Source organism: Octodon degus, unplaced genomic scaffold, assembly GCF_000260255.1.
Source record: "Octodon degus isolate 3935 unplaced genomic scaffold, OctDeg1.0 scaffold00012, whole genome shotgun sequence".
Lineage (NCBI taxonomy): Eukaryota > Metazoa > Chordata > Mammalia > Rodentia > Octodontidae > Octodon > Octodon degus.
Window position 1 is genome coordinate 6,892,460 of NW_004524588.1, and position 25,074 is coordinate 6,917,533.

Consider the following 25,074-nt stretch of genomic DNA (forward strand, 5'->3'; position numbering starts at 1 on the left):
GTCTGGGCTCAGCGGCAGCTGCGTCACTGTTGATCCCTGAAGAGTGCTACTCTTTCTGTCCTGTTCACTGCTGTCTGGCTGTTCCCCTTAATTTAAGTGTTAAGTATGTTTTGTTTTTTCTGCTTAATAAGAAATTCCCATGTTCTTTGTTGCTTATTTTTCTCTCAGTACTGGTAGTTAAGCCAGGGCATTTATCCTGAGCTACATCCCCAGTCCTTTTTTAGTTTTGAAAAACATCTCACTCAGTTGCCTAAGTGGGACTCCAGCTTAAGACCCTCCTGCCTCAGCCTCCTAGAATGCTGGGCTCATAGCTCTTTGCTTCTATGCAGGTTTGTTTGTAGAAATTTAAGTGTTAGGAAGTGTATGTAATGAGAAAGTCAGAAATATATGTATTTGATAGAAATACTTACCAATTTGGTGCATATTGTGATACTTATTTGGTACAGGGTCTCAGTATGTGGCTTGGACTTGCAGTGAGTCTCCTGTCTCAGCCTCTTCAGCACTGTGATTATAGGTGTGCACCCCCACACCTGGTTCCCGGGTTGGCATGGCATGCAGTACAGGGACCAAACCCAGGTCCTTGCACTTGCCAGGCAAGCGCTTACACTGCCAAGCTATCTCTTATTGGTTTTATTTTTGCTTTGAAAAGTACCCAAAAGGTTCTGTACTGTTCTGGCTTGTATCTAGATGTACCCCCAAAATCTTGTGCCCATAGGTGGGGTTTTTGAGAGGTGGGTGGATCATGGGTGTGTGATGCTGGAATTAGGGGTGTGTGGGAACTAAATCGGCTGAGTTCTGAGTGTGGATAATGGAATCCCATGCGCAGCGTGTGTGAATAGGATTGGAACCTGGATGGAATATGAAGGGACAGAAAGAAGGCAGGCTCGCTGCGGCTTTGCTGTCTCTTGCCTGTACGCCATGGACTGTTGCTCCTCAGTGATATCCCTTTGCCGTGCCACCCTGCCACACTGGTGCCAGCCAGCTCTGGACTGTCACCTCCGTAGACTATGAGCTGAAATAAACTTTTCTCCTTTTTTAAACTTCTTTTAACTTTGGCTATTGGGTATTTTGTCTGAACAATGAAAAATAGCTAAAACAATTATTTATTTTCCATGAGAAATACATCTTAATCGGTTTTTCATGACAGTGTTTACTGATATACCTAATTCTTTTTAATGGCTGACTTGGATTCCATATTATGGATTTGCTGTGTTTTATTGAACTAGGCATAGATCTTGAAAATGCCTCTATAAATATGTCTTTATATTTGCATACTCAGTGTACTTCTATGCAGTATGCTATGTGTGATGATTATCCTCTTTTTGAGACATTTCACTGTGCAATTCAGGCTGGCCTTGAACTCACTTTGTAACCTCGGTTGGCCTTGAACTCACAGCAATCCTCCTGCCTTAGTCTCCTGAGTGCCGGGATTACAAGCATGCACCACCATGCCTGGCCAGTCTTTTAAAAACACCTTTTTTTTTTTTTTCTTTTTTTCTTTACGGTACCGGGGATCAAACTGTGGACCTTGTGAAAACACTTGTCTTTAAAAGCCGTGGTTTGAAAACCTTCAGTAACTCCTGATCACCCATGTAAGAGTCTAGATCCGTGCTAAAACTTTCTAGTATGCACATTTGAAAAAGTAAAAAGAAACTGGTGAAAATATTTTAATAACATTTATTCAACCAAATATATTCCAGTCACTATTTTACTGTGCACTCAGTATTAAAAACATACTAAGCGCTGTTTTTCATATTGCTTTGTAGCCGAGTCTGCAGTCTGGTTTGCACCTCAAGCACACCTTCATTGGGATTATTCACGTTTCAGGGGCCAGGCGAGGCGCATGTGGCCAGTGGTTGCTGGTTCAGCAGCACAAGTCTAGCTGTGGCCTAGTACTTGAGGTGTTTTACTCAGAAGCCACTGTCAAGTTTAGTCACCCTGGATGTAGCAAAGCTGCACTTTCTCTTTAGTTTTCTGAGTCCTAAGGTCAGTTTCTCGGCGTTAGCATGCCTGACATTGCTGTCAGATAGTTCTTGGAGGTGGGAGGCTGTCTTGTACATTGGAGGACGTGTAGCAGCATCCCTGTTCTCTGCACACTGGATGGAAGTGGCACCTGTCCCCAGGTCCCCAGCTGTGACAGCTGGGAAGGTCTCCAGACTGAGAGCCAGTGCTTTAAGCAAATCTCAAACCTCCACTTATGCCCTGAGGGCCTTTGTAGCCAAGTGGATGAGCCTACTGTAAGCTAGCCTTCCTGTGAATGGCCTTTGTATTAACCTGAGTCTTGGTTACTTTTCTCATGGCTGAGACAAAATACCCAACACTCAAAGGAACAAAGATTTATTTCAACTCACAGGTTGTAGGGGTTTTAATCTGGTAGTTGGCTGGCTGCATGGCAGGGTGGCGTGGCCGCAGGCACCGCAGAAGACATGTCCTTGGCTAAGGACAGGCAGAAGCAGGGAAGCAGCTGCAGCAGCACCAACAAGCAGCGAGAGACCACAGCAGCCCTCTTTCCATCCCTTATGTTCCACCTGCAGTCTGTGGAGAGATGCCACCACGCCACGAAGGTGCCAGAATGCAGCCACCTGGTGCAGTGAACCCCGAGCATCTTCCATCGTGATGATGTAAGCGGCAAGTATTGCAGCCCATGCAGCAATGGACTCTAGACATACTAGGGCTGACAGCTAGCTAGCTGGAGGTGAGGTCTGAGCAGAGAGTAGGTGGGTTTTGTCAGAAGTGACAGATTGAGAGATCAGACTGGTGTTTGTTGTGGTGTAACACTCTTGAGTTACAGTTTTTCAGAGAATGCAGTAGAGCTCTCATTACTTACTTGGGTTAGTATTCATAAAAATGCTTTTACGGATATAGACATGTGGGACAGGACGTAAGAGATTAAGGCAGAATGGGAAGTAGAGATGTGTCACTAGGCTGATGGGACTGTGGTGATGATACTAGCAGCTTGCTGGTGTCTTGGTTTCTTGGCCGTCTTTTTGGGTAGAATGTTAGGAGGGTGGGCTGGTGCCCAGGAAGGAAGGATGGCCTAGAGTGCTCTAGGATGTTGGATGCTAGACTGGGAAGACTGCTGGTGGATGCCACCTGCGGGTAAGCATGGGACTGTCCAGATGGTGCCTTTTTTGCTTAGGCATTGGGCAAGGCTATGTCTGCTCATTTACTATGTAAGTTGAATGTCTCATGAGCCTGGCTGGATCAAATGTGCCATGACACCCAAGAATCTTTTTCTAGCCAAGCTAGCCCTTTCCAAGGCTAAGGTTGAAAGCTGAGACATAATCGACTAATGTTTTACTAGTTTAAATGTCTGATGTGAAAAATAAATTTATAGTGGTATAAGAGACACATCGATTGCACAAGTATGTTTGTGCTAGACATGTACATGTGAGAAGGTATAATGAATTCCTGGGAAGATTTAAATTAGAATTGAAAGCAAGCAATGCAGAAATAATAGACAATCCAATGAATACAATTAAGAAGGGACTCTAAAATATGCAAGCACCTATCAGGAAAGGCCTGTACAGAGACACACTAGGAAACATTGGGTTGTTACAGCTTGATGTAAAAGCTCAGCAAGAATTAAGAGACTAACATAAAGTATCATTGTGTATTTTTATTCATTAGGAACAAAGGCAAGATCCAGATTCAAAATACGTCTCCCTTTGTAGGGTTATTAGTATGTTCCATGCCCTAGGAATAGTGTGAAGATCACAAGAGCATCAATAAAAACACAAACGTGACGGCAAGGCCAGAAAAGGGGCTGGCAGGGAAAAAGGCTGTTTCCACTGAGGGTTGAACCAGAAAAGAAAATGATAAAAAAGATTGTAAAATTGGTATTCGAGAACAAATTTACAACTGCCAGAAGATCCTGAATGCCATCGAAATGACATACTAAGGGAAACTAGCACTTTTCTTCATTGGCGAGGTTTAAGAAGAGCATTATTGCCTCTTCGTTATGGTTTCATGTCTGTTCTCCCCAAAGGCACGTGTACTCGAAGCCCCCCACCCCCTGGTCCCATGAGACGAAGATTCCATGGCCTGATGAGGTTGTGTGCATTAGAATCACTTCTCCTGGAAAGGAGACACTAAAGGGTACTTGAATGAAATATTAAAAATTATGAAGGACATAACAAAGACCAATCAGTCCTTTCTTTTCCCCAGACCCCATAATATGAGAACAAGGGTTACTTGATGAAATTAAAGAGGAGCAAATTAAGTGCTAATAAAATGAGATAGTTACTTATATAATTCATTGCCATGGGAGGTCACAGAGGCAAATTCATTGGCTGGATTAAATATGGGGCTAGATAATTTTATGGCCATGAGTGATCTTTTTAGCAGTCAAGACAGATATTGTGAGAGTAGCAATCTTATTATATCCTCCAGTAGGTGGTTTGCAGGGATCTCTGAAAAGTGGTGTTAGAGATGTCAGACCTTGCCCTAGGTGCAGCTCTAATCATGGGTGCTAACTATAGTAAACACTGGTAGTTTACAGTGAATGGTTCCAAGCATCCAATTCATGCTTTGGTCTCATCTTGTGGAGTCCCAAAGTCCATTCTGGTGAGAAGCATTGGGAAGGACATTGTACAAAATTAGATCATCTCTGGTCTTTGGGAACCACTTAGCCTATGGATAGAGTACCTCCTGCATGGCAGGTAGTTTGCTTGGAGTTTTAAAAGTTGGATGGGTATATAAACAACTCCATATATCAGTGCCATTCTGGGTGAAGCAGATGGAGTGAAAATAGACTGCAGAGTTACATAAAGTACACAGAAACAACATTCCACCTGTGGGGTTTGCAGCTGTGTCCCCCCAGAGGGATGGGCTTCCATCTGTTTGTCCACTGTCAGTAGTTACTTGGCCATGAGCCTCATGGTTGGCGGAGCTCTTCAGTTAGTCAGTGAGATCCTCTCCAGTATTTGGGAAGAAGAAGTTGTACTAGTTCATAGATAAACTAGGAGTTCAGTGTGTCTATCTGGTCCTAGTCCCTTGAGCTCTGCCTAAAGCTAGCTCAGTCTTTGTGGGGGAAGGAAGAGGCAGGAGTCTCTCTGGCCACCAGCATCACTTTTTCCCTGTGAAGTTGACTCAGCAAACAAGCAGGGAAACATCTTTGAGAAGCAGGAGCAGATGGATTGAAATGTTAAAAATCTGTTTTATTAAATGATTTCAGCTAACAAAATAATTTAATTAGAAAGAAAGTACCCAAACTCTGTTCCTTCTTTAGTGATATTTAAATCAGACTATCATTATTAAACATTCAGATTCCAACTAGGAATTTCTGCATCATTAGTATTATACTTTCTTTTTTAAAATTTTTAAAATAATTTTATTGAGAAATAAGTAGCAATGAGATAGTTTCAAAGTATTATATTTTCAAGAAGTAGATGGAAATGGGGGAGAATGTCTTTGGTAAATACTAGTTTTCTTGGTCTCATTTTTAAGATAGCTGCAGATACTTTATTATTGTGTTAGTTGATACACTGTGTCATCTTGGTGGAATCAGCTCTGGCAGATTTCAGTATAGGGGCCTAGCCCTGCAGGTGGGCAAGGCCTAGGAATTGAGAAAGGCAAGAAACCGCCGCCCTGCCTGGTTTCCTGCCGCCTGGCCTGGCTTCGGTGGAGAAGTCTGTTTTCGGAGGAGCTTGATCTTGGTAGCCGCGCCACTTTGGAGGAGCCCCGATCTTCACTGTGGAGCGCTGGTCTTTGCAGTCAGCGCAGAAGGAAGAGAGAGGCTTGACGGATGCCACAGCTGCTGCTCCTCTTCCTCTGCTCTTCGTTGTTTTCTGCCACATGAACTGCTGTCGTTTCCCTTGGAGCCAGCGGAATATGGACTGAACCCTCCAGTAACTGTGAGCTAAATAAACCTTTCCTTTCTTCATTTTGAGTGTCGGGTATTTGTCCCAGCAGCGAGTAAAAAGTAACTAAGACAGAATTTGGTACCAGAGGAGTGGGGTCGTTGCTGTGGCTATACCTGACAATGTGGATTACAAGCTTTTGGGACTGGCTTATGGGAAGAGATAGGAAAGGTTCAGAGATGTCGCCTACAAGCAAAGCACTGAAACAGGTTTGGCTGTTCTGTTTGGGAGAATCTGGCCAGAGCTCAGACCAGAATGCTGATAGGAAGCCTGACTGTAAAGACCAGGTTGGGGAAGTTTCTGCTGGGAAGGACAGCATCAGTTGTTGGACTGTGGATGATTTGTGTTATGGGTTGGCAAAAAGTTTGCCTGCATTTTGCTCCTGTCCAGAGACTTTGCCTGAGACTGAAATTAAACACAGTGGACTAGTTAATCTTGAAAAAGAAATTTTAAAGCAGCCAAATATTGGGGCAGTGGCATGGTTGCTGTTGGGGGCTTTAAGCCAGATTTATGTTAAGAATGAAGAGCAAAAAGCCCAAAAGGATGATTTAAAATGTTGTGAGTTTGGCCAGAAAGGAAGCACCAGGAAGGCTGTGGACTGTGAAAACAAAGCTGAGAGGATCTCCATTGCTGAGAAGGAACAAGAGAGTAGAAAAGCTGTCCTGAGGGCATCACAGGAGGTGGCAGGTTCTTGCCCTTTGCAGCCTCAGAATCACAAGGGTGAAGGACTTTACTTTGAGGAAAAAGCCGCAGAGCCCCATGTTCCAGAATGGAGGCGGCGGACCACACCGGGTTCCAGAATGGAGGCGGCAGCCACACCAGATTGCAGAATGGCCCCAGCATAGAGAATCTGTTTCTCACAATCAGCGTCACAGTGCTCAGCGATCCAGGCACTCGACCCCTGCACCTAAGAGAAAGGAAAGCTTGGATACTGCTCCAGCTGGGAGCAGACCTTGGCATCATCCACGTGGCTTTGGTGGTTGTAGGCACATGTAGAATGCAGGTGTTCTGAGGTTCAAAAGGCTTCTGCCCAGATTTCAGAAGAAGGCCTGGGAGGCCAGGCAGTGTGCCCCTGAGAGGGCAGTGTGTGAAGCTGTGAGTGAGAAGCCTACTCAGTGGAGACCTCAGAAGTTTGAAAAAGCCAGGAATGTGGATGGTCTAAGAAAAGCTGCAAAAAGGGAGCAAAGCAGGCCTGAGAGAAAAGCTACAGGAGCTACCCACAGAAGTGCCTTAGAGGTGGAGCCACATAGGGCTTTTGGAGCTCACAGCTCATTACAGGGTGCTCTGAATGGTCCACAGGGAACTGCAGGACTTAACGTTTGCCGTTCTGGACCTTGGACTTGTTTTGGTCCCAGTTGTTTGTATCCTGCTGTGTATCCCTTTTGGAATGGCAATGCTTATCTCGTGCCTTTGGATGTTGGAAGCATTTAACTTTTCATTTGTAGAGGGGCTCACAGCTAAGAGTTTGCCTTAGATCTTGGAAGCTTGGGACTTGGACTTTTCAGTGTTGCTGAAACTGGTAGGACTTTGGCAACTCTTAGAGATGGACTAAAATGTCTTTTGCATAAACGGTTGTGCATGAGTCTTCGGAGAGCCAGGGGTAACATGTCATGGTTCTAATACAATGTTTGAGTTGTAAAAAAGCATGTCTTTGTACCTGGAAATTGGCTTGAAAAAGTTTATGTCTAGTTGCTAAATTGACAAGGGGTGGATTGTGTTAGTTGATACATTGTGTCAACTTGGCTGAATCAGCTCGGGCAGATCTCAGCGTGGGGACCTAGCCCAGCAGGTGGGCAGGTCCCAGGAATTGAGAAAGGGGAAGCCGCCCTGTGTGGTTTCCTGCCGCCCCTCCCGCTTCGGTGGAGAAGTCTCAGTCTCCGGAGGAGCTTGATCTTGGCAGCCGCGCCACTTTGGATGAGCTCCGATCCTCGCTGTGGAGCTCCGATCTTCGCAGTCAGCGCAGAAGGAAGAGAGAGGCTTGATGGACGCCGCTGCTGCTCCTCCTCCTCTGCTCTTCATTGTTTTCTGCCGCATGAACTGCTGTCGTTTCCCTTGGAGCCAGCGGAATATGGACTGAACCCTCCAGTAACTGTGAGCTAAATAAACATTTCCTTCCTTCACTTTGAGTGTTGGGTATTTGTCCCAGCAACAAGTAAAAAGTAACTAAGACAATTATCATGTGTGTTAGATACACTGTGTGGTCAGTGGTTTTCTGCTGTTATAGAGCTGTGTAATTGAGATGCTTTTTCTAGTGGATAACTTTCTGACAGTAGTTGTCTTTGAAAGATGTCTAAGGTGATTTTTCAATATTGTGAAGCCCTTTGAGGGATGATACAGAAATGAGTTCGCTTGCACAAAGTAAGTGGGCACACGTCCAGTGTCCTGTGGCTACCTATTCCTGGTATCAGTGGAGGATGTTGAAATAGGTGAGCGCCAGGCCTGGTGTGAGGTGTGTGGTTCTCACAGTGAGGACAGTCCCGACCCCCCATGCAGTGAGTATGGGGAGCCCTTGCGCCACGACTCCTTGGGGGAGGGCAGTGCTTGCTGTGGGGCCGAGACACATCCAAGTGTTAGGTGTGCCTGGGAGCTGGCTCACGTTAGCCTGGATACAGTCAGCCGGAATCTGAAAGAGAATGTAGGAACAGGCGGGAGGAAGAAGTTTTCCTCCAGAGGCCACAGAGATGTCTCTCAGAACTTTGACTTTTTGCCTCCCTTTTTTCTAGCTTCTGGTATATCAATGTTGTTATTTCTAATAATGTTTTGAAAAATTCTCCTTTGATGGGCTGCATCCTGTCCTATCTAGGAAATATTAATCTTGTCAGTAAAGGGCTAGTAATCAAGGATTCCTTTAAGCCCCTGCATTAATTCAAGTAAGTATTTATTAATCATTTGCTCTCTGGAACTAGACATTCACAAATAGGCCTTTGCTGTCAGCAGGCACGTGGTGCGGGGCCCCCTCCCCCAGCTGTTATGACTGTTTGTATGGGGAATCGATACAGGTTCTTCAGGCTCCCAGTGTACTCAATGCATGTGAAGTGTGTCTTGTGGTGACCTGCCTCCCTCCAACAAGGTTATGTCTTTGTTGTGTGGAAAAAAAAAGAAACCTATGTTTTAAAAGAACATTGATATCAAATGCTGAATGTGTCCTTTTAAGTACCCTGTAACTAGAGGCGACTGTGTTTAAACTTTTCAGTTTCAAAAAGTGTTGTTCTCTCTCCTTTAGACCTTAGCTGGATCTCCAAAATACAAGTGAATCAGCCGGCAGTTCTGAGGCGGGCAGAACAAATCCAGGCTCGCAGAACTGTGAAGAAGGAGTGGCAGGTAAGGGTCCTTCCTGAGCAGTGCGTCCCTGTGTTTCACAATGCCAGACCTCTTCCCACAAGGCCATAGTATTGAATTTTGCTCAAGATGCATTGAAATTTAAAAGATTGCAGCTGTTCCTGATTTATTTTAATAATTCATATATGATGATGACGGGTTAGAGAAAGATAACACATTTATCCAAACAAGTTAAAAATCTTATCACTCTTGAGTGGCAAAACCGCAAATGAATTTGAGGCATCTTTATTCATGAGTGACTTAAGTGGCGTATTTTCGCAACATACTTACTCAGTTTCTTCGACATGCCTTCTTCAGTTGTCTTCAGTTTTAATTTTAAAGCCATAACATCTAGCCCTGGTATGCCCTGGTGAGGCCTGGAGGTATAAGAATTGACCTTCTTTGACTATCGTGTTTACATTACTGGTAGTTTTAATAAGTCGTTTTTCACAGTTCCCTAAATGTTTGCCAGAGTCCTCGTGGTCAGCATTTTCTTCAGCATCTGCCCCCCCAAAGCCGTGCTGTGCAGGACTAAGTGGGATTCAGAGTCCCTTTCCATGGGAGGCAGGATATTGTGAGTGAATCCTTCAGAGTGACATTGCACGTTTTGCTCATCCTTGGAAATGGTCTGATTGAAAATATAAAAGGAAATTTATCACAATGAGTTGCGAAATGATGATTGTTTTAAAAATGGCATTGAGTTAAATTGAAAAGAAGCAAGTCACTTAGAGACTTAAAAATAGTGTCTCATGTCTGGCCCTAGAGTGGGAGAAAAAAATTAAGGTAGAAGTCTCCCAGAATTCTTCCATCAGTGTAGCCATTGCGGATTCTGCAGTGCATGGGAAGGCCAAGTCATAAGTGGGAAACATGGCAAACCAGAGGTTTCAGTGTGACGTATCTGTGGAAAAAAACCCCAAATCTTGAAAGCTACTTTTCCTGTCTGTTTGATCCTGGTAGGGCTCATCTTGAATTATGTTTCTGTTCTATATCACAGTATGCCTTAGAACAGTGCAGATGTCAGGCATTAGTTTCCCTATTTGTCTGATGATTTTCTACTAGCAGAGTTGGAAATTAATTTTATTTTGTATTTGTTTTCTTTTTCCTTTCTTCCTACCAGGCTGCTTGGCTCCTGAAAGCAGTTACCTGTATAGATCTCACTTCACTGTCGGGTGATGATACCTTTTCCAGTATTCAAAGGCTCTGTTATAAAGCCAAATACCCAATCCGGGAAGATCTCCTAAAAGCCTTACATATGTATGATGAAGGTAATGTTCTGTATAATGCATTTGGTGTTTGTCTGCTTACAGTACTAATTACTAGCTCAGAGAGCCTAAGATTCAGCTACAGAGATGACAGTAGTGATAAAGTCTGCAATTAAAACTCTGGCCATGTGTGTATAAACAAATAATTGAGATTCTTCCTTGAAAAATAACATGAAGGGAATCTGAGGCCTTTTTTTTAGGTCAGTTCTTATTTTCAACGGATTAAAGTTTTTGGTGGAGAGTTTTCTTATATCTTTTCAACTGTTTACCTTTGGAAGTTTTCTATCTAGTGACTCTAAAATACTGATTCTGATTCCCTAGCCATATGTGAAAAACATAGTCTCATTACTTAATAATCACATCTCATACATAAAAGTATTTTTTGTGAGTAAATGAAATACGTTAGAGAATAAAATGCAAATGGTAAATATTGCATGCTTGTGTATTAGGTCTTTCACTCCCTCAGTAGGCACAAGAAAGGATTTCTAAAGTTGCCATAAGATTGGAGCTTAAATTAGAAATGGACTCTCTCTGTGTCTCCCTCCTGGGGATTGAATCCAGGGCTATATCCTCACTCTGTTTTAAAAACTTTTTATTCTGAGATAACATTTTTTTTTTTTTAATCTGTTTAGTACAGGGTCTGCAGGGTCCCACTGCACAGATCAGACTCATAGTGATCACTACCATTGCTTGACCAATTTGCTGTCTGTGAAAGCCTGAGAGAATGTTTTCTGTCCATGTGACTCTCCTTAGGCACACTCTATATCATCAATCACCTTCCTCTTTGGCCCCATAATCTTGGGCTGACTTTAGGAGCCACAGCTCCTCTTTGTTTTCTGGTGCTGGGATTGAACCCTGGGCCTCGAACACAAACTATGTGACTGATCACTGAACTACACTCACAATCTCAAGTATGTTTTCAGCCTCCCAAGAACTGCGAATACAGGCACACCTAGTCTCAATTTGCCTCTCAGTGCACCACCCCGGGGCGAGGGCAGCACACTGGGGAAGCTCTGTCCACGCATCTGGCTAAGCAGGTACTTTAGTCTGCTGAGCTATCTGGCTGGCCCTTGAGATAGGATCTTCTTAAGTTGCTGAGGGGCTGACTTGTGATTCCCTCTTCAGCCTCCCAAGGTGCTGGGATTACGGGTATGCACCGCTATGTGCCCAGCTCTTTCTCTTCCTCTCTAAGCCAGGAAACTGAGAAATAGAAGGCTAAGAGATGCTTCCAGCATGGTGTGTCTTGCTGTTGAGTGGGCTGGCTTTATTTTTTTTTCCATAATTTTATTGAGAAATAAATAGCAGTGAGACAGTCTCAAATCAAATTGGTAGGACAGTTCCAACAATCAACACATTGCATACTGTCTTCCTAGTGGTCATTTGTTGTACGAGATGCAGATATGACATCCTATTTACAAACACCTTTAGAACAAATCCCTCTATTCATCAAGAGAATGTACCTATATATCTATCCTAACTATCTTGAATATACAGATGTAAAAAAGCCATTCATCTGTATCCCCCTTTTTGTTTAGTTCTGTCATTTAAATATTATAGGTGTGTGAACTCAGCAAAATATTCTAAGAGTCCAGTAGCCCATAATAGTATTGGGTCTTCCGCTTGACTGGCAGTGTTAGAAGTTGTTGACCTGAGTCCCCTACAGCTCAACATAACAACTTGGCTTTACTTCTTATATTTTGTTTTTATACTTTTCTGTTGGATGGTTAAGAACAAGATAAAGCAAGACCTATGGAACAAGAATTGTAGGTTTGGATCTGATAAGGTCAGTCAGATCCCCTCAAGATTTAACCTGAAACCCTATACTGCAGTTTATAGATCCTTTGTCAGTGTCAGCCTTGTGGATAAGTCATGGCCATTGCTTGACCAGTTTGCTCTCTGTGAAAGCCTGAGAGAATGTTTTCTGTCCATGTGACTCTCCTTAGGCACACTCTACATCATCGATCACCTTCCTCTTTGGCCCCATAATCTTGTGCTGGCTTTAGGAGCCACAGCTCCTCTGTGTGGATGGATGCTTCTTAGTTCCACAGCGCCTGCCTATCTATTATAAGTGTGAATATAGAAGTCACACTAGCTGGAGGCAGGCATCACAGTAATTTTTGAAGTATTGTGTTTCGTTCTGGTTACAATAAGACACCTTATTGAGACTGTGAGTGTAGTTCAGTGACCAGCCACATACTTTGTGTTCGAGGCCCAGGGTTCAATCCCAGCACCAGAAAACAAAAGAAAAGACAACTAGAAACTCTCACCTTCTCTGTAGCACAAAAAATAACAACTTTGCATGAGTTTATTCTATTGCTCGGTTTTACAGTGGCTACTTTTTTATTTTGTTAAACTGAGGAGTGTATACTTTCTAATGAGGACTGCAGGTTCAGGTTTTATTCCTTGCAAAAGAAAAAAGAGTTTAGTTAAATGTCATTTTGTTGTACTCCTATAAATTTCATTGAACTTTTTCTTCATCTGTTGTCCTCTTTGAATGTTGTACCAACCTAAGCTTTATTTTCTACATGAAATAAAGTATTTTCATTGAGTCATGATGACTGCCTGTCTTTTTAGGAATGTGAACAAAATAGTGGGACACCTTAATGTGCAAGAGCAGTGTAGCAGCATTATTTCTATGAGCATAGCAGTCAGAAAATGATCCATGTTTTCGAGAACTACGAGGCAATGTGGAAAAACCTTTTAATTTGCTGCTGTATTGTGGGGGAATTAGTTTTTCTCTCATTTTGATTTCTGCCAATGTTGTAGTATAAACAGTAATTAAAAGCATACTGTCCGAGTTGAACTTCTCATGAAATAGGCTGTTATGATTTCTTCCTTCGAAGGCATCACTACGGCTGCCGTTTGTGTTTATCCTGCCCGGGTTTGTGATGCTGTGAAAGCACTAAAGGCTGCGGGCTGTGACATTCCAGTGGCGTCAGGTAAGTTTAGTTGTGGCTTTTGAAGTTTTGAACATGTTCCTGTCCTCAGTCAGACAGTGTGGGATATTACACTTGCATTTATATTGCTGGGTAAATTAATTTACATGAGGGGGGCCTGCCCAGTATCTCAGTTGTTGAAGTGCCTACTTAAGGAAAGGAGTCAGGCTCAGATTTCTGTGGTTCAATCTTCAGATCCTCATGATTTTTGAGACCTGCCCTTAAGGCATCCTGAGCGGACCAAAAAAAAAAAAAAAAACTTCTGAAAAACTCTTTGAGAAGTGATGGGTGTATTGTTCACATTTGTGCCTAGGTGTCTGAGGAGTATCATCTTTTCTGTGATGGTTGACCACAACTTGCTGATTCATGGTCCATTTCTGGCTTTAAATTCATGAGTGCTACAGCCACCCTGGGGTGGGTAATCTGCATACAATATAAGGGACAGGAAGGTTCTCCCTAACTTGTTGCAGTTTGTTTTCTGGCATCACGAACTGTTGCCCCTCTGCCATGTGCCGCCCTGCCTTGGCACCAGCCGATTATGGACTGAAGCCTGTATAATTTGTGAGCTAAATAAACCTTGTCCCTTTAAAAAAAAAAATTAATTTACATGACTTATATTGATTCCTGATTTTAATATATTTTCATTCCTTGTTGGAGAACAGACCTTAACTCCTAAGAATATAGCACTATGTCTCCATCTTTAAGGAAACTTAGCTTGTGTAGAAGGGATAATCAGGTGGAAAAATTACAGTGTGTGATACAGTATTGTACATACATGCTCATTATGCAGATTATTCTGGTGTAGATATGTATATGCCATGGACATGGAAAATACAATAATGAAGACATCCAGGTGGCCATAGTGGTGGTAACTCTGAGCAGGGAGTGATTTTTTTTTTTTTTGCAAATCAGAGAGTGGGAGAATATATCCTAGAGAAAGAATACATCCTAGCAAAGAGATCATTATTTTTTGGAGTTCTGAAGGATAAAGAGGTGATAGTGTGATAGGGAGGGAATGGCATTTGGACAGAGGAGCTGACCTGTGGAGCCGCAGGCGTGTGTGGAATAGGAGCTGAGAGGGGTTTGTAGTCGTTGGATCTAAGAGTAAGGCTCAGTGGGAGCTGTGGGGGTTGGAGCTGGAGAGGTGTCTCAGGGCCTGGTGTCAGGGAACGTTCCTGCAGTATTTGAGCTTCATGTATAGATGTAGCTCACTGAGCTTCTGGGACAAATTAGAGAAGGGAAAAGGAGAACTGGGGGCTTGTCCCAGACAGGTGAGAGAGGAGAAGCCCAGGAGACACGAGAAATGGCGCCTGCAGGAGCCCTTGACTCAAGGTAGAGTTGGAGGGACTTGGTAGGCGGGAGAAGACATTCTGAGGTCTCATTTTATTGACTGTCTGATGGACAAATAGGCAGATTCCAAATCAGGTTTTACTTTTAAAGATGTTTGAAGAGTATCCTGGGGCTTTGAACAAGTGGTCTGTAAAGATCACTAAAATGTTTTACAAGGAGCACATCAAAAGAAACACGGTATACTGTATATACAACTTATTTGCATGGAGACATAGAGTTTTGGGGACTGTAGCTTCTTATCAGCTGCAAATCAGTTCTGTTTTTCCTTTATTCAGCGGGAAGGTGTGTCTTCCTCTACGGAAGCAGACCAGGGAATTGAGTATCACCAAGGAAAGATGGTAGATGCTCTTTACAGACAGGGCTGGAATGAATGGTTTATAAAAAATATCAATTTGTTCCAAAACGTACTTCCATTTTCATCTTATTTAAAAGTGATAAAAAACCTTTTACAAGCACAGATATATTTTCATTTTTCTTAATTTATTCTTGGTTTTCTGTCACCTGCTGTGTTCTCCACTTCTTTGGACTGATAAGGTGCTTTTCCATCTCATACCTTCTTTGTTTGCATGCGCCTAGCTAGTTTTTTTTAAGACAGGCAGTGAAGCGAAATTATGTTATAATCTGTTTTCTGCAACTAAAGGAAGTAAATCAAGACCAAATCAACAGGAAATGAGTAAATGAAGATGGCCAACTTGATCAAGAATAGGACCCTGAATAACTAGTCTTCACCAAAACAATCTATAACTGCTATTTTATGATGGCTGCTGTGTCAAGAACACATTTTCTTAATTGCTAGTTACTCAGTACACCCTCATAAGCATCTCTGCACATCTGAATTCACTGTCTTCCAGAGAATATGTTAGTATTTGTCCTGACACAAAAGCAGTGTGAGATAGCATTCTCTTTCTTCACATTTATGTTATGTATAAGTGAAGTCTTTTTTTTTTTTTTTTTTTTTACTTTGTTTTTGAGACAGGATGTCACTGTGTAGCTCAGTCTGGCCCTGATTTTTTTTTTTTTTTTTTTTTTGCGGTACCAGGGATTGAACTCAAGACCCTGTGCTTGCCAGGCAAGTGCTTATTCTACTGAGCTATCTCCCTGGCCCTGGCCCTGAACTTGTGATCCTCCTGCATCAGCTTCCCTAATGCTAGAATGGTAGGCGTATACCACCATGCTTAGCTGTATAGATGATGTTCTCCAGTGGCATTAATACTTTGGTTTCTAATGTTGGGTTGTTTTGGGGGTAGGTTGGAAATAAAATTCTTTGTTTAATTATTAACCAGTTGAAACTGGTTTGTCTTCCCTCTGTCTTCCTCCCTCCTACCTTCCCTCCCTCCCTCTCTGTTTAGTGGCCACTGGCTTTCCAGCTGCACAAACTCATTTACAAACACGATTAGAAGAGATCAGATTGGCTGTGGAAGATGGGGCTACGGAAATCGACGTGGTCATTAACAGGACTCTGGTGCTGACCGGCCAGTGGGAAGGTAGGTGCCTGTCCTTGCCTAAAACAAACCCCGCTCTTCCCTGGGGAATTGAGTGGAAAACAGTGGGCATCTGGGAAGAGGCAGTATGTTTTGGAGATTCCTGCTGGAGGTTGCAAGCCATGAGATCAGAGGGTGAATTTAGGAGAAAACATGGCTAAGATCGCTAGCCCTTATTCCCCATCTAGGCAGGTTCCTGTGCGTATGCACTTTTTATTTCCTTTTTTGGTGCTTAGGTGAATAGTTATTTGCATGCAATAGATGCACAAACTTAAAAAAAAATTTTGTATTACTGATATGCTTTTCTTTTAGAAGGGACTAGTAACTAGCATTCTGTGTCACTCTGTGCTGTTATGTTACTCAGCACGTGAGCCACTCAAGGCAAGGCTTTTACATAATGTACTTGTTTGTTTGCCTGTCTGCGCATCAATCCAGTCTCAGTCTCTGTGTCGTCTTCTCTATCCCTCTTCCTCTCTCTCTATCCTTCTTGTGTGTGTGTGTGTGTGTGTGTGTGTAGTACAGAGGAACCCAGGGCCTTTGCACTGAGCTGTGGTACCAGACATTTTTATTTTTTGAGCAAAGGTCTTTCTAAGTCTCTAGATTGACCATGCTGGCTGCAAGCTGTGACCCTCCTAGTTGGGCCGCCCAGCATCCTGAGCTTATAGGCAGGTAGCACCATGCCCAGCTCCCAAAATTTATTTTGATAGCTGGGGAAAGCCTTTCTTTTTTATGTTAATCTTTGTGGATCTTGCAGATGTGGTTTATTAATAAGTTTATCAAATTTGTTTCTATTCCTAATGTTCTTACATGTTATTTATATATTATTCAATATTCATCTTTAAGATTGATGATTCACTATTAATGATTAATGCTTCAGTAGATTATAATAAGATAGTGCCCATTCTGGTAATGACACTTACTATAATTAGACATTAAAAAATCGAATAGATTTGCCTTAAATATATTTTGTGTACTAAAAATGAAGACATTGATAATGAAAGTATAATTTTGTCTAAAAAGTCATTATAACAAGTAATTTAATCAGAAATGTATAATGAAACCACAAATTAAAGCCACGGCACTATATTTTTTTCTTTTTTTTTTTTTCTTTTTTGGCGGAACCGGGGATTGAACTCAGGCCCTTGCGCTTGCCAGGGAAGCGCTTATTCCACTGAGCCATCTCCCCGGCCCTATATTTTTTCTTAAGCATTTTTTTTTTCAGGTTTTGTTTTTTAAGATCGCGTCTTATTGTGTAGTCCAAGCTGACTTCATATTCCTGCCTCAGCCTCCTGAGGGCTGGGATTGCAGGATTGCATCATAATGCCTGGCAAGATGTGTATATATCAATTAAAAGGGATACTTTATTCTAATTATGAAAATTTACCAAAACACTATTAAGATTCCAATTAGTGATAAAGGAAATTAATAGTCTTCACAATTTTATTCCTAAAAACAAGCTCAGGTAAGACTACAATGCATATTTTTCCAGACTTTTTTCTCTCTATATGCACACATATGTTACTTACTTTTAAAACTTTTAATGTTATATTTAATGTATTTTGTGTGTGTGTGCCAGAAATCTAACTCAGGACGCTGTGCTTGCCAGGCAGGTGCTATGCCACTGAGCTCTCTCCCCGGCCCTATTTAATGTACTTTTGCTTAATCAGCTTATTGGACTTCTCAGTGTCTCCTGAATTTCTCTCTGTGGTGCTATCTTTCTAGACACGGGTCCTCCCTTATCCTCAGGAAATGTTTTTTTAAGACCCCTAGAAGATACCTGAAACCTCAGATAGTACACACTACTTTTCTTATATGTTTATGTCTATCATGAAGTTTAGCTTTAGATGAGTTAAGCATCTTAGTTGGTCAATATTAATAGCACAGCACAGTGACAACAGTGTCCTGTAATGAAAGGTCAAGGGCTCTGTTTCTCACAGTATCTTCTTGTACTGTCATCACCCGAGTTGAGGTGATGGCAGAGAGCACAGTGCCTGTGCCACCAGGCAGTGGGGTGAATGCCGCAGGCACTGTGACAGCACTAGGCTGCGATCCTTGGTTACTTCTGCATCAGCACTGCAATACAACCAGTCAGTCTGATAACTGAAATGTACTTACTTGACAAAGGGCCAGGTGACATGTCCAGCTTGAGTACACCCTGGGCAGGACAGAGTGGGACAGCACAAGATCTCCTCTCCCTACTCAGGATTTGGTGCATTTTAAATCTTACAGATTGTTACTTCTGGAGTTCTCCATTAAGTAGTTGTGGATGGTAAATGATCCTGGAAAAGTGAAGCTGTACAGTGAATCCCTGGGGCAGAGGGAGAAGCGCTGCGTCTATCTGTCTGTGAACGTGATTTTGTTATTAGTTACGAATTACTTGTGGTGGAAAGTTCCAAGGTTCAGCTAGGGCGTTAATCACACAGGCATTGCTCCTCCTGCATGAAGCCAGTGGGAGATGTTGGTGGTGTTGTGGGAGCTCCGCAAGGATCTCGGAGACGTAGGCTACGTCCTGTTCCAGTTCCCAAGCACATGGCAGCTAGTGCCACACTGGAGGGCACTCCCTGTCTAAGAGAGCTCCTTAGGGCATAGATGGCAGTTAGGGCTGTCTACCCCACCTGGCAGTTTCATACCATACTTCCTACGTCATGTAGGCCAGAGCCGAGTGACGTGGCCACTCTGATTGGCTGTAAGTAGAGCTGGAGAATGTGTTCTGTAACTCGGAGTATTAGTGACACTCTTGTATGTTCCCTTTTTCATTGCCTTCTCTCCCATCCCTGTCCCCTCAGTCTGTACTTATCGATACTGTTAGTACTTGCTGGGTTTGCATGCATGATTGTTCACAAGTATCTTATTGTTAGTTTGGGTTCCTTTTCTCATCATTTGTGTGTGTTTTGAACAATCTCAGTTCTTCCCTCTTTGAGACTGAGTCTATAGTCCGAGCCAGTCTTGCACTTACTGTGTAGCTCACACTCTCCTTGAACTTGTGTTCCTCCTGCCTCAGCCTCCTGAGTGCTGAGACTACAGGGCTATCTCACCATGCTGGGATTTGCAGTCATTCTTTTTTTTAATCTTTTATTTATTTATTTGGTACAGAGTCTCACTCTGAAGGTTGGACTCATAGTGATCTTCCTGTCTCAGCCTCCCCAGTGCTGGGGTTATAGGCGTGCACCACCATGCCCAGTTTCTATAGCTGGCACTTGGCACAGCATGTAGTGCCAGGGATCCAGCCTGGGTCCTTGCACTTGCCAGGCAGACGCTTAGGCTGCTGAGTTCTCTCCCTGGCCTGCAGTCATTGTTAAAGGATTTATTTTAAATAGATATCCCTGTTTTTGTGTATTAATTCTATTTATCTGTTTTTAGTCACAGATTCTAGTTAAGATTTAAGGGTAGAATAAGAAGAGAAAGTGCATACACTTAATATTATGTTTGTAATACTAATAAAACAAATCTGGAAATGAAATTTGTGTTATTTAATTGGATAAAACCTCTATGTCCTGTATGTGTTTTTATCATGCAAGTGCATATAGGTGTGTAGTTGATTTATTTATTTGGTACCAGGAATCAGGTGTACAGCTTATATTACAACTTGTGCTTTTGTCTCTCAAATACTACTAATTGGAAAATAAAACACAATAGGAGCTGGGATTTGATATATAATTGGCTATGCCTTAATGAGCCAGGAATGGTTGTTTTTAAAAACTGATAATTTCCCAATAGCAGGCATTCATGCAAAATATAATAACATGTCTTTGTCTTACACCATACTTTTCTATTAACTTTTTTTATGGTGCTAATAATCTCTTGCCCAGAAACAAATTGGAAAGAAACATTTAATACCAGAAATTTATTTCTGCGTAGAAATCTACAATCACTTAGGACTTTTTTTTCATTGTAATATTTTGTCTTCAATTCTCAATTTGATTACACATTATATTTTTTCAATCTCATGCTTTAGCATAAGACATTTACTAAAACAGGAGTCTAAAGTTAATTTTTTTTTTTTTTTTTTTTTTTTTCTGTATTTAGTACAGGGTCTGCAGAGTCTACAGAGTCTCATTATCCTCCTGTTTTGAGCCTCTCAGGTGCTAGGATTACAAGCGCATGCCACCTCGCCCAGTTTCAATTGCTGTCTCAGTGTCGCTGCTCAGTGTGCCCCCAGGGGTGGGGCTGGCACAGCATGCTGGGGATCAAACCCTGGCCACTGCGCTCTGCCTAAGCGGGTGCTTTAGTTCACTGAGCTATCAGGTTAAAATTAATTTTTTTGAAGTATGCTGATGAACATAACCTGTTTGATAATACATGATTGCTGCAGCTTCAGGTCTGGGGTGCTGTGGGGTGTACAGGCTACCTTGTAAGTACAAAAGAGTCTTCCCTGTTGTTCAATCTTATTTTTACTTTGTTGGTACTGGGATTGAACCTAGAGACTACTCATGCAGCTACATTCCTAGGCTTTTTCCCTTATTTTGAGACAGGTTCTAGCTCAGTCTCACTAAATTGCCCAGGTTGGGCTTGACCTTGGACTCCTCTTGCCTCCGTCTCCCAGGGTGCCAAAACTACAATGTAGGCCACCTCAGCTGGCTAAGAATCTCACTTTTTAGACCTAGGCATCGAGAGTGCCTCCTGTTTCTCATGGTCCACCCAGGTCCATGGTGAGGACATACTCGAGGAGGGGACCACAGGGGGCTCTGGCTTCTCCTTAGTGACCATTTGATGTCTCTGCTCTCCTCATATACCAAACTCTTCCACCCTCCTTGTAGCTTCTTTCCTCTCAGCAGATCCACTTGCTGCTTCTCAGAGGCAGCAGGCGATCGCATAGGAGCTCCTTCAGAGTCCTGTCGGGTGTGCCTTTTTCTGCTGCTGCTTCACTCCTTTCCCCAAGTCAGCCCCTCTCTGTGGCTCTTGTCTCTGCTGCATTTGCAGAGGCCCTTCCTCTGTGTGGCACATCTTTTCCCTCCTGTATCTCTAGTCTCTCTCTTTCAGCTCATTTCCATCATGCATTTAAACACATGATTAGCTTTCTATCACTGGGCCGTAACGTCTGACACCTACAATTTAAAGGAGGAGAGGTTTAAATTGGATGTAGCATTGCGCACCTGTAATCTGCACATTGGGGAAAGTGGAGGTGGGAGATCACAGGCTTATGCCCACCTTGGGCAATTTAGTAGCTGAGGGAGACACTGTCTCAAAAATAAATACAGTTAATTTAAAAATAGGATGGGGTTATAACTCAGTACAGTAGTCTTTGCCTCAATTCCCAGGAGCATTTTTTTTTAAAGGAGGAATTTAATTTGGCTCATGGTTTCAGGGGATTTAGTCCATGGTCAGCAGCCTCCAGGCAGGAACATTAGGGTAGAGGATAGGGCAGAGCAAACTACTTAGTTTGTGGATTCTGGGAAGCAGAGAAGGAGAACAAAGCCAGGTAGGAAAGGGCCTGGGGGCACGAGAGTCAGCAGCATCACATCTCCATACCCTACCCAGTTACACCCAGAAGTGTGCATCACTAACCCTTTGGTGGCTGCAACCCAAGTAAGTTGTTTGTTCCTATGACAAAGGCTTAATAAACTCAGCACCAGAATGTGGGTTGGCCTGGTTCTGAACTTAGTCAACCATGAGTTTCAGTAAACCATGATTTCTGAGTAACCATGTTCTTTTCATTCATCATTTTCTTTTTTGGCGGAACCGGAGATTGAACTCAGGCCCTTGCACTCACCAGGCAAGTGCTTATTCTACTAAGCCATCTATTTCCCTGGCCTCATTCATCATTTTTACTGAAGTATACATTCGGAGTCAAATATCTATTTATCTATCTATATATCGATCTATCTATCTATCGATCTATATTTTTTTAAACTGAGAGAAAAGTATATATTTAGAATTAGCCAGCTGGACTCATTTTAGATGATCCCAATTTTGTTGGCAACATCCAATGCATCATAATTGGGAGCCAGCTGAACATATGCCTTTTTCTGTCCATCAGGCCTGATTAGGGTATTGACCTTGGCAACAGTGATGTTATAGAGCTTCTTTATAGCTTGTTTGATATGGTGCTTATTGCCTTTGACATCCACAATGAACACGAGTGTGTTGTCCTTGATCTTTTTTATGGCTGACTCTGTGGTCGGGGGAGCTTGATGATGGCATAGTGGTCAAGCTTGTTTTTCCTGGGAACGCTCTTCCGAGGGTATTTGGGCTGCCTCCGGAGCCACAGTATCTTGAGACTGTGGAAGGTAGGTGATATTCGTATCTTATTTTTGTGGCTGTGCATGCCTTTCATCATGGCCTTCTTGGCCTCCAAAGCTTTTGCTTTGGCTTCAGCTTTGGAAGGGGCAGGGGCTTCCTTCTTCACCTTCGGCACCATCTTGGCAAAAAGATGAAAATATTTAACTTCCCTTGTTTTATCAACAATTCCTATTAAATAGAATAATGTTTTCTTGATGAGTCAGAATTATATTATGTGTGTTTGCGCTATCCTAGAATATACAGATGCCTTGGGGGCTCCTGAAATTGCTAAAGTGATTCATCCCATAGCAAGCAGTCCAGACTGTTGAGCCTTTTGCTTTGTAGATTTTTTTTATTCGGTTCATCCTGGCCCCTTGTACCTGGTCCTTTTCTGTTAAGCTTTTCTCTGTCAGGTCATATTTAGCTCACTGTGGCACCTTGTCCTTTCCTGACAGCACTTTTGTCATCTCTTTCTATCTGGGCAGAGAATTGCATATATTTAATTTGTCACTCGGAACAATAGTTCTAATTCGATAAAGTGCGGGGTGCACTGTTGGTTCTCAGAACTACCGAACAGACAGACCGGAGTTCTTGCCCTAGCTCCTCTCCTCCCAGAACCTCTCACTTGTCCTGGGCATGTGTGATACCAGGGTTGGTGGGAGGGACAAATGGGCTGCAGGCCTGTTTGTACTAGATGTGTGGTTCGTGTTCATTGTATTATTCCTGTGGTCAGTGTGTATACTGCAGTATTTCTTCCCCCTTTGGTGCTGGGAATTGAGCCCAGTGCCTCCTGCCTTCCAGGCAAGTGCTCTGCCTCTGTGTCTCCAACCCAGTGTTTAAGTTGAAGTTGAGGTTGCATTTCTTAAGCAGTTCTTTGGAGAAAGCAGTCATGAGAAGTGGTGCATCTTCTCACAAAATTTACTGAGTGGGTTTTGGAAAATTTGTGAACTCCACACTTTATGTATACAGAGGTGTTCTTTTGGTTTTTGATGACCTTTGTGCTGTCTGATTGTATATCATCTGTTTATCCATGACAGAAATCTCAGCAGATTTAGAGTTGGCTCAGGAATCTAGTTCCTTAGCTCCGCGTTCCTGGCTTTGTGAGGCCCATTCCACACCAGAGCCCTGGCAGACGTGGCCTCCAAGGTGGCAGAGACCTTCGCTGGCATTTTTCCAGCACAGTATGTGTCCTGTTTGCAGTCACCAGTACTTTTCATGTCTTTTGGCCTGAGTTAGTCTCACCCCTGATTTAGTCTCTTAAACTTGGTTCATTGAATGTATGCTTCATTACTATAAGTTTTAGGGTGAGACAATGAAATTTCAGGGCAAAAGGCACAATACATTCATTTTTCCATTTGAAATGATTTTAAAAGTTTAGAATCTGGTAAATCTTTTTTTCTTATTTGCTTACTTTAAGGCAAAACGTAAATAGAACATCTCTGAAAAGAAATTATTTTTCTTTTATACAGGTATTATAATATCATTAGAAAACACACATGTAGTTCTGTAAATGCTTTCTGAGGAAGAGTCACATAATCTATAATCTGGTTTCTGTTTTAAGGGTTTATGACGGAAATTTTGGAGGTATGTTTATCAGGTATATACTTTTTGTTTTTATACCATGATTCTTAAAATCCTCAAGTTCTGTTGACAAAAATTTGTGTGTTGTTTCTTATAGGTGAATTCACTTCTAGTGTTGTAGTCCATTTCAATTTTAGTCTTGCAAGTTTCATTAGTTACTTTGGTGTGTGAAACTTATTCTGGAATATTTTGTAACTCTTTTAGTATAAAAAGTTGCTATACAATTTTATATTAAATGTTTTACTGTACATATGATTATCTGAAGAGTTATTTTCAGGCCATTCTTGTGCAGTGTTGAACATCTTTATGGTACTCAAAAAAATAATTGCTTAGATATGTTCATTAGCAATTATTTTTTAACTGTCTTTGACTAGCACAGAATATAAGAAGAAATCTACTCTTTGATTTTTAGATAGGAAACATAGTCTCTAAATGCTTGGAATCTTATTTAAATCACAATTCTGTCTGTACATGCAAGCCCCACTAATGTGGCTTTCTGCATCTTCAGTGGTGCTTTTCCAGACAATTTAATGGGAAGCTGCTTTTAGATGGAACTAGAAAGAAACAAGTTGAAAAGGAAAAGTAAAACTGCTACACTCCCCTCTGGCAGATGGGGCCATGCAGCAGAACGTAGAGCCGGGAGTATCATCTTTTGCATGTTGAACAGAAGGTTCATCTATAACTTCTAAATTGGATTTAGATACGAGTAAGAAGTTCCATGCATTCTTACACAGAAGGGTGACAACAGATAATAGTAATGTACTGGTTTTCTCAAAGAGCTTCACCTTACAGAAATGAGAAGTCTTTGAGGAGATAGATAGGTTTACCCTGATTTGAATATTACACAGTGGATACATGTAGAAACACCACGTAATACTCCATTAAAATGTACAATCGGTCTCATGGTCCTGGGATCTAACCCAAGGTCACTGTACTGCTGAGGCACATCCATCGACCTGTCTCTGTCTCTGTCTTTGTGTCTGTCTCTGTCTCTGTCTCTCTCTCTCTCTCTCTGTCTCTGTCTCTGTCTGTGTGTGTGTGTGTGTGTGTGTGTGTGTGTGTGTGT

General features: G+C 42.3%; 1 protein-coding gene across 2 annotated transcripts in view; it reads left to right on the forward strand.

Moving 5' to 3' along the window:
- Dera (deoxyribose-phosphate aldolase) overlaps positions 1 to 25,074 on the forward strand; it is a 111,390-nt gene that overhangs the window by 27,420 nt on the left and 58,896 nt on the right. For both annotated transcript variants that reach the window (XM_023709590.1, XM_023709589.1), the window contains exons 2-5: positions 9,085 to 9,182; positions 10,297 to 10,444; positions 13,285 to 13,380; positions 16,077 to 16,211. In XM_023709590.1, coding sequence (XP_023565358.1) covers positions 9,085 to 9,182; positions 10,297 to 10,444; positions 13,285 to 13,380; positions 16,077 to 16,211 — 477 coding nt within the window. The remainder of the gene's footprint in view (positions 1 to 9,084; positions 9,183 to 10,296; positions 10,445 to 13,284; positions 13,381 to 16,076; positions 16,212 to 25,074) is intronic.